This window comes from Lissotriton vulgaris, chromosome 2_1 (assembly GCF_964263255.1).
Source record: "Lissotriton vulgaris chromosome 2_1, aLisVul1.2, whole genome shotgun sequence".
Lineage (NCBI taxonomy): Eukaryota > Metazoa > Chordata > Amphibia > Caudata > Salamandridae > Lissotriton > Lissotriton vulgaris.
In genome coordinates, this window is record NC_141687.1 from 1,168,248,105 (window position 1) to 1,168,258,255 (window position 10,151).

General features: G+C 46.8%; 1 protein-coding gene across 5 annotated transcripts in view; it reads left to right on the forward strand.

Annotated features, from left to right (window-relative positions):
• Positions 1-8,172, forward strand: part of FGR (FGR proto-oncogene, Src family tyrosine kinase) — a 310,928-nt gene extending 302,756 nt beyond the window's left edge. For all 5 annotated transcript variants that reach the window (XM_086956871.1, XM_086956875.1, XM_086956874.1 and 2 more), the window contains 5 exons: positions 481-660; positions 1,596-1,672; positions 3,891-4,044; positions 4,827-4,958; positions 7,185-8,172. In XM_086956871.1, the coding sequence (XP_086812997.1) occupies positions 481-660; positions 1,596-1,672; positions 3,891-4,044; positions 4,827-4,958; positions 7,185-7,393 (752 nt within the window). In that variant the 3' untranslated portion in view covers positions 7,394-8,172. The remainder of the gene's footprint in view (positions 1-480; positions 661-1,595; positions 1,673-3,890; positions 4,045-4,826; positions 4,959-7,184) is intronic.
• Positions 8,173-10,151: the final 1,979 nt, after the last annotated feature.

Genomic DNA, 10,151 nt, shown 5'->3' on the forward strand with positions numbered 1-10,151 from the left:
AGGTTTGATTATGGAGTGGGAGGAGTTTACTGGGAACCAAAGGGGTTCATTGTAGGATGTGGGAGGGCAAATGTACCGTGGGAAGTGGTCTCTGAAAAATGAAAGGAGGAATTCCCTGTTGGGTCCAGAGAGTTCTCTGTTGGGTGGGACTCGTTTTGGCCATTATTTAAAAAATACGACTGCCATTGGGGCATATTTTTTTAGCACCAGTACGACAGAATTGAGGGTACCCTAGTGGCCTCAGTATGGAAACACTACTGTATGGCTGCTTTGCAGATCCACTGTGGAACTGTTCTAGTTTAGGGAAGCAATGGTGTCCTTGCAATACAATTTCCTAAGAAGATGTGGGGTTCCAGCATAAATAGATATAGGGTTATCTAAGTCTTAAAAGGTTTCCAGCATTAAGTGGATGGGTGACCTCAATAGGGAAGAGGGTTCCTGGTCCAGGGCAAGCCACTGATGCTAATTTCTCATCTCTAGGAACTTGGAACGGGACTACCAAGGTGGCCGTGAAGACCCTAAAGACGGGCACCATGTCACCGGAGGCCTTCCTGGAAGAGGCTCAGATTATGAAGAGGCTGCGGCATGACAAGTTGGTCCAGCTCTATGCTGTTGTGTCTGAGGAACCCATCTATATCGTCACCGAGTTCATGGGCCAAGGTATGGCTATCACAGGAAGACTGTAGAGGCATATTCTAAAGAGAGACAGACAGACAGACAGACCAACAGGAAGTAGCAGTATGTGACCGTCAACTTGTGGAGGTATGGTGGCCCCCATATCTCCTACTCACGTGGAGTATATGAGTTGGGATGTTACCTAGCCAGTAAAGTGCCACTAAGCTAGTCCTCAATTAATTTGTACTTTCTTATAGATGGTGAATCAGAATGTTCCTAATTTCAATTAAGCTTAGTTTACAACTGCACACTTGGGGGTTCGAATGGTATAAATACGCCCCTTTCCGAAGCAAATTGGAAAACAGTATTTTGTAGATTTAGTACATTTGAGCCATGCTGGGTGTGGCTAACCAAAGGAAACAAAGGTGATTGGAATCTTCTTTTTGCTCTGAGCCATGTTATGCAAATCCATGTCCACTGGGGTGTTTGGGATGGCCAGCCTACCCTGGACATATAAACCTTGCATGCTGGTAACTGACAGTGGCTATCCGTGTGTGCTCAGATTTTGGTTTTGGAATCCTCGTTTAGTGAGTGCATGTGCTCAGAAGTTTGCAGTGGCTATTTTTGTGTGCTAAGAGGCCAGCGGTTTAAATCTTTGAGCGCTCAGATGCTTTCAGTGAGAATCATGTGCTCAGAGATGGGCAGCGTGAATCCTTGTGTCCTTAGAGGCTGGGAGTGAGAATTCTGCACTCAGAAGTTGGAAGCAGGAACCCCTTTGCGCTCAGGTGTCAACAGGGTGAATCATTGAGTGCACCGAGTCTAGCAGTGGAAATCTTTGTATGCTTAGAGGTTGAAAGCAGGAATCTGTATGTTCTCCGTGTACAACCGAAGTGTGCGTTAGGTGCTCAAACTATAATGAAATGTACCTCTGTTCAACATTCTGGATTTATTGTCTGACTCCCTGCCTTCTTGCCTCACAGGGAGTTTGCTGGATTTCCTGAAAGACGGAGATGGGGGATTTCTGAAGCTGCCACAGCTGGTGGACATGGCGGCCCAGGTACCCTCCCTAGGGCTCTCACATCTTTGTTTCAGGGCTATTTTCTTTCTTTACAGATATCTTCCTACAAGGACTTTGTTATTTCCCCTTCAATGTTGCTTTCTGTCATAATGCCAGCATCCTCTCTATGATGCATTGCCCCCAAAACAACACCTGCATCCCCGTCTCGCACTCACCGTCAGCACTGTGTCTTCGTTTCAGTGCTGCCTTTCTCCTAACTATGCCAGTATCTTCCAGCAGGTGGGCTAGTCTAGAATTCTAGTATATTAACATTGCCCAAGATCCCTGTTTAGATCCACGTCTCAGTGCTCATTCTAAGCAGATCCAGTCAATTGTGTCATATGCTTTCTGTCAGAAGAGTCACATTGATCTTAATTTGCATTATGATGCCCAAGATATGGAAGCCCTTTTGTACTGTTGCATGCTTGTCGTGCACAAACCTAGATTTGTCAGGATCAAGTATTGGAAGAGAATTCGTCCTGTCTGCTCATCTAAAACCATTGTAATCCGTTTTGCATTAAGCAATGCAACCAGCCTAAAATGGCCACCTTGAGTTGGATCCCTGCCCCACTGGTTTGGGTTGCAACCATCTTTGAACTGTTGGAGCGCCGTACTAGTCCCCGAATTGATTGACCAGTTCCATCAGTACCTTTCAATGAGATGGGGAGAGGTCTTCAGCACTGAAGTAAATCCATGTGGGCCCATGGTTTCAATTCAAAAGTGCCGGTACTCAGTACCGGTGAGTACCGGCCCCTTTAAAGCACTGCTGATTCTGTGCCATTCCATCGCCTGTCTACGTTCAACAGCAGCAAGAGTGCTGCAACATACACCACTTCTTCAAACGTGCCGACATACCGCGGCTTAAGTGCAGCAGCAGCTTGTACCTAAGGGCGCCAGAGTGCCACCCCTCTGAAGTGTAGGCACGTTTCTTATAATGTATTATTCATCTTTCTTAAACTATTACTTTTGAAGTATGTCACTACCTGGCTGGCTGGCCCGCGGTTCATGATGAGACAGCCAGGGACTGGCAGGCCAGTCATGTGCATTTGCGCATGCATCAAAAGTCGACGGCTGGGTGATGTGATGACGCAGGGCCAACCTATTTACAGCCACCGTCTCTCCTCGGATCTGAAAGCGTTGTATGAGAACGTTTTTAAAGGGACTTCCTGTGGCCTGAGTGGTCAACTTTATTGTTGATCTCTCTCTCTCTCTCTCTCTCTCTCTCTCTCTCTGTCTCTCTCTCTCTCTCTCTCTCTCTCTCTCTCTCTCTCTCTCTCTCTCTCTCTCTCTCTCTCCATCCCTCCCTCCCCCCCCTCTCTCCCTCTCCCCCTCCTCCTCTCTCTCTCCCCCTCTCTTTCCCCCTCTCCCTCCCCTCCCCCCCCAGTCTCCCGCTCTCCCCTACGAACTCACTGCAGTTGCGGCAGCATGCAATACAGGTGGCATAACCAGTAATAAAAAATCTAATTGTCGTAAACTCTCTGAGCCCAAAACTGTACATTCTCTCCAGTCCCTCAGAGGAGCGTGGGTTTTCTTACCCTTTAAATACCCCAAACTGGAAGTGCAATAACTGCGACTCTTGTGCAAATGGATATTAAATAAGAGCCTGTCTAATCTACAGTCCACCAACTACCGAAGAATACTTCAGTTTGTATGACCGGTGCGTTTCTCGTGTTACAATTTCATAGCATGTGCTCGGTCTAAAACTTAATTCATACTGGAGATGAAAGCCTGTGTGACCATGCAAATGCCATGTGTTTCCTCCACGTTTTAATTCAGATTTCCTCTGTGAAGCAACCAAATCTAACATGTACAGGGCGACTGTCTCTGGAAGGACTGCTCCCAAGTATCTCTTCTCTGTGAAGTCAAGTTCATCAGCCTACCTGCCCATTAATGTAGGGTCTGTCAAGTACGGCCCGCGATTAAAAGAAAACACAAGATAGGACATCTTGTTTCCCATAACAAAGGTGATAGATATGATGTCAGCAACTCCAACCCCTACTCCATGCATCTTTCTGTTACATACAACACCATATCTTATGCCAAGTCCTCCATCACCTCTTCCTTTCATTGCCTGGTTATCTTGATCTAATGCCACCCTCCTGCAAGGGGGGCTCCCTCTCCTCTTACTCTATGCCAGTTGCCTCTCTGTAGCAGCCAGAAAGTGGTGGAGCAAGTTCCACAGTCTCACGTGTCTCACGTGTCTCTTTTCCTCACACAGATCGCTGCGGGCATGGCCTACATTGAGCGCATGAACTACATCCACCGGGACCTGCGCGCTGCCAACATCTTGGTGGGAGACAACCTAGTGTGCAAGATTGCCGACTTTGGCTTGGCACGGCTTATTGAGGATAACGAGTACACAGCTCGTCAAGGTAAAGCCCTTTAACCCAGTGTCACCTGCCTCCCCAGCCTAGTCTCATTTCCCGTCCTTTGTCCTACAGCCTCAGTATTTCCTATCACCACAGTCGAGCCTCACTCTAACACTCTGAGGCTTTTTCTTACCCCTCAACACTCTCTCACTTCTAGCCTCAATCCCGGTGAAATATCCTCAGCTCAGTATCTGTCATCAATAGGTCATCCATGCCTCACACCACAACCTCTATTGAACACTCTTAGCACTCAAACACCTTGTGACCACCATCAGCCTCTTCATTCTTCTCCGTACCATTCCACACCTTAGAGGCTGCCCTGTCCATCTGTGCTGGAGGACTTAAGGGCCAGATCTTCTCAGGTAGGGGGTTGCGCTGCTAAATCATGAATAAGCCAAAGCTTAGCGAGGTGTAAAGCGCTGTGCAGAAGAAATTCTAGATGCCAGAATGCATCTCAGTGGGTTGGCGTTTTTACTACCTACTAGGCTATCTTACTCTTTGCCAAATATTTACCCTGATCCCTGCGCTACCTTATGCATTGACTGCCTTACCTCCCCCTCCTTCAGTCCTCCCAATGGCGCCTTGTCCAAACTCATGAAGGTGGATGCAGCTGTGAGTCTCTATGACTGCCTTCAGGGCAGCTGCAGAGACTTTGAAGCCGTTATTTATGTGGCATCCTGGTGGTACCGTACACTCACACGGCCAAGGACTGTGCTGAGCTTGCCTGGGAGTGGTCAGTATGCACGCTAACGGTAACCAAGACTCTTGCTGTCTTTGCCTTTCAGGTGCTAAATTTCCCATTAAATGGACTGCTCCAGAGGCAGCGCTGTATGGAAAATTCACCATCAAGTCGGATGTGTGGTCTTTCGGCATTCTTCTTACAGAGCTAGTCACAAAGGGACGGGTGCCTTATCCAGGTAAGGATCATAATGGGAAATCTATGTGGGCAGCTGGGGTCCAAAGAGGCAAACCACATCAACGGAAGGACAAGATGGAAATGTGTGCCTTAACCGGATAAGAACCATCAAATGAGTGCTAATGTGCATGAGGGTGAACCTAGCCCAGGCAGGGAAAATAAATGGAAAAATCTTAGGAAAGGTCCTTCAGATGTCTACTTTGTGTCCTAACCAAGTAAGAACAAGAAAGGAAGGCAATTAGAGAGAGCGCAGCTTCATTATTAAGGGAGAGAGTTTAGGCACTAGTGTTACTGGTGTAAATATCACCCGCAGACAGCTCGAGCTGGAGAGACCCTCAGGTGTGGAGCTCAGTGGAGGGATCTACAGATGAGGAGCCTGGAATATGTTACAAACCATCAGTAGACATCTGATTGACACTTTATTGCTGCAGGGAAAGGCAGCCAATGGAAAGACTAGTAGTCTGAATCTCTTACCCAGGTGAGACTCCTCAAGAAAGAAATGGGACTGTTTCAGTGCCCTGGTATGAGGGTGGGTAAGAGGGGCCATTGTTTGCCCGGCTCTCTTCCTGTAAGATGCAAAGAGGAGGGACAATGTTGTCTCTCAAAAGAGATTGATTTGAAGTGTAGCGCAGAGGACAGTCTGTAAACTAGGCTTTATTTCCCAAAGGAAAACATATCAATAATGAGATGGCTTGCCTCTTTGCTACAGAACCTGCACTTGTGAACCATGTTTTGCATTCCATTGTATAGTACCACCGTGTGCATGATTTTTGATAGAGGATTTTTTATTTGCATGCATTTACTTGTTGGCAATGGAAATGATGGGACCTTTGAATTATCCAATACATTTTGTTCCCTCACAAAGCTCCTCTCCTTTCCAAGCCACATCATGATAAGTCTCTTGAAAAATATATATATATAAAATTCCCGATATAGGCTAATGAAAACTCATGACAGAAAGAAAGGGTCTAAGAAGCACTGATAAGCAGCTCTAACAGCAAGACGAAAGCACAGCAGAATTAGTCACAAAAATTATGAATTAAATGCAAGAGACGTAAAAAAAGAACCCATGTAGCCCATCACAAGTAGAGCACAACAGCTGTGATATTTACCACACCCGATAAAGACCCACATGAATCCAAGGGTGGCGTATTAGTTGTGCGGTAAATACCTCCCATACCACATTTACTTAACTAGAATGAGGTATAATGTGCTGAATCAGAGGTTGCTGCGCAGATCACTGCACGTTTCAAATTCTTTGAGATTTTTTCAGATTTTCATGTATGTAAAGGTTTCCTGGTGAAATATGTGAAGGGTGAAACCGAGATGGTACTGTCATCACTACTGTCAGAATTCCGATCCATGACCAAATATTGGGAATTCACCCCACAACATGCAATTGGTGTCTCAGATAAATGAACTTGCTACCGATAAACACGCCAACCTTTTACAATACTGGGGGCTTTCAGATGATCTAGGCATTAGCCACGTTTGATTTGCACCCTAACAATTTTTGATTTCTTATTCTTTTGCAAATGCCCCTTAATTTATCATTCAAATTAGGAAACTTAACTTTGAAATAAACATTTATAAAAACAAAACTGGCAGTCAGCCCAATGACTCTGAAACTCTGTTGATCCTGCACTGTAATTTCATACATATATTTTATTTTCATTGTAGGTCCAGGCTTAGAATTAACGTTCTGTTTTTAGAATATTTCACTGCCACGTCAATGTGTCCCCTAATAATGCTGGTTCCTAATCGTTTGTAAAAAAGGCTGTACTTTTTTGTCATTTAGGAAATAAATAAAAACACCCATGCCAATCACTAGTGCAATAGCAAACCACTTTTTGAACCTAAAAGGAGAGGGAAACTTTGCTTTGGCTCAGAGTGCTTGGAGCCTACCCAGTGTATTACAGACTCGGTCAACCAAGATGTTTGCTATTCACTGACACCCTTAAAGCTAAAGAGACCGTGTCACCACAGAACCAACCAGCACTCACTGCCTGATAGTTCTTATCCTACCACCTACCTCTCAGCACAACTCAAAACATCATGTACATCTCCTCTAGCAACTTGTCTGCAGTGATTGATTCTGGTCAGGGCACCGCTGCCTGAGAAGTGAGAGGATTTTTCAGAAAGGGGGTTGTTATAGGTAGGTTGGGTGAGGCGCAGTCGAACTGCTCATAACTCCTGTCACTCATGTTTTTTTTCCCAACTTTTTCAGGGATGAACAACCGTGAGGTGTTGGAGCAGGTGGAGCGAGGGTACCGCATGCCGTGCCCCAGCGGCTGCCCCTCCTCGCTGCACGAGCTGATGGTCCAGTGCTGGCGGAAAGACCCCGAGGAGCGGCACACCTTTGAATACCTCCAGTCCTTCCTGGAGGACTACTTCACAGCCACAGAGCCCCAGTACCAGCCGGGGGAGGATCTGTGATGTGGGCCACAAACTCCTCTGGAGTCCCCCAAGAGGATATCCTGCAAATCAGACCAGAAGCCCCTCAGGATTCTTCAGTGTGCTCTACTTTTATTTTTAGTACTTTAAAGAAAAACATTGCTTGGTGGACAGACCCTGAGGCCTTCCAGCAAAATGCAACAGGAGTTTGGGCAGTTTGCCTCAGCAAGGAAAACCGCAACTAATTTATGACATATATAAGGAACTTCTCTTTGGAATGCATTTAAACGGAGCCTTCCATTAACTGGATCGGCAACCAGGGAAGCGACCTGCAACTTGCCCTGCCCTTTTCTCCCTTCTACCCTCTCCTGTCTCTCTTCTCGGCTCTCTTCCTCCCCTCTACCTCCAATTTGTAATGCCAAACGATGTTGGTGTTATAGCGAGATGATAATGGATAGACTATCCAGTGAAAAAGCAGGCTAGAACATGCCTCACAACCTTTTAAACAGTCCCTCACACCTGCTGCTCCCTGTCTTTGAGAGATTTCACCCCAAAATCAAGGCACATGCAGAATTTGTGGGTATTTGATTTTTCACAGAGGAACACCCAATTTTTAGCGTGAGTGTGGTTCTAGAATTGTCTTAAATCAATCAACAGACAGCGTCACTTTGGTTTGGAAGGTGGTAATGAATTGCTTTGTCTTTGCTGATAGGTGTTAAGAGGACATGGACTCTTTGGCCAACAGCCCCTTCTCCCCCGATCTTGAGACAGATTTCGATTTTTGCACTACCTACATTGACCATTAAATTCGCTGGTCTTCATTGGGTTTCTCGTATTGAAATTATGCTTCTAGATAACGGGTTAAATGTTAAAAGGTGAGGTTGCACCCAAAGGTTTAGTTGCAAAGCTAGCGCAGTGGTTTACGGCACGTGCTCCAATGATGTGTCTGTAACCTAGAAGTCGCAAGTTGAAATCCTGGCAGATCAGAGTCGTCATTTTAGGGTTTGCTGAAATGAGTACCATGGAGCCCCGATACCGGTTATCAAAAAGCCTAGATATTCTCTTTTTAAAAAAATAAACATTAATCCTTCTCAAACCCCATCATAATCCGATGGCAGGATATTCAGTCGGAAAAAACGGATGTAAATTTCAATTCCGCTTCTACGGGCTATGTTACTTTAAATTCACTCTGTAACCTTGCTGTAAGCATTTCCCGAGCCTGGAAACCACCCAGCCCAGCCCCATTGTGTATGCCCAATGCCTGTCCGTCACTCACACCACAGTGTACGTCTGCCTGTTCCCTGCACATTCTCACATTTCAAATCTATGGTCCGCATTACTGCCACCTTTGCCATCACCCCACCCCCCCATAACCCCCCCCCCCCCCCCCCCCCCACCGCCCCCATCTCCGGCCTGTGCGCACCCTCTCCTCTTTTTTTTCTTTTCCTAATTCCGTTTTCTCCCCCTCCTATGTATGGGTGGCCTCACACCTCGGCGAGGCCTCCACCCCAAACCTCTTCCAGATGTTGGCAGGGAAATGTTCAGAGAAGCCATATTTCCAGGCCGCTGCTCCTACACCCCCTCCCAGCGTTCCGGAGTGAAGGGGATACGAGGGCTGCAAGCGCCTGGGGCGAGGGCTGTGAGAGAGCAGGGAGCAGAGGACTGTGGGTAGCCCACGTGACTGCAGGCCTCATGCCAGAAGGAGGGCGCGGGAGACCACGTCCATGCGACGACAGTCACGAGGGCTGAACCTGTCCCTGTTATGGTATCTGGCTGCAGCTATGGATCCGAGTGTTTGAAAACCTATAAAAACGTTCCTCGGTTGTATGCTGTGTAGGTCCGGACAGTGTTGGGGCTGTTTCATGCAGTCAGTCACAGCCTTTCAGACCCCACAATGGGATTAACACAAAAACGCGACCCTCTTTTTCTAATGTATTGATCTCTAAATGTTAGGGGAGGAGGGCACACCCGGAAAAGGTTTTTACTTTGGCACAATAGTTGTGGTTGACCTGAAGGTGGGGGAGGGGAGGGTGGGGGAGGGGGATTTTTTCATGTAGGAAAAATATATTGGCACAGATGTCCACAGGGTAGGGATCCTGCAGGGCTTTTCCTGGAGTCCTACTTCTCTCCTAAAGGTTTCACCACACCTCCTGGCCCTGTCCTGCTCGTGCTTGCCTCCCATAAAACCTGTTGTTTCTATATTTTCACAAGGGTGAGCCAGTCCTGGTGCAGGCCTGCCTCACTGGCTTATCAGGTGCATAATGGAGACCAACCTTTCAAGTCCCCCTCTTTTGGTTGGTCTCCAGCTCCTTGATCTCATCTCCATCCTCCGCTCCCCCTCCAAGTACAATTCATACCACAGACTATAATTGCATCACCAGCCATGAAAACCTTCTGCACACTCCATAACATCTTTTATGCCCATTGTTTTCAATCCGTTTACTCTCCGCTCCCCTCATTGGAGACCTAGAAGGTTGAGCGGTGTGACGTAGGCCCCTATTGACTCGATGCCATGAATAATTAGTAGGGTTGGCAGCCAGCCTCAGTACAGTTTTACATGCCCTCACGTCTTTTCAAGAAGATGGGAGTGGGACCTCATTTCATAAACCCACAGCTGTCATAAGCGTGGCCGCTCTTCTTTTAGGCAGGGCCACTGGAATTCTGTGGCAGGAGAGGGTAAATTATGTAGCAGAGTTGCCGAAATTATGTGGCAAGAAATTGCAGATTCTTCGGAATAATAAAGCACATTTAATGACCGTATTACTTTATTATTTTGTCAGTTTCACCCGATACCTCTGTT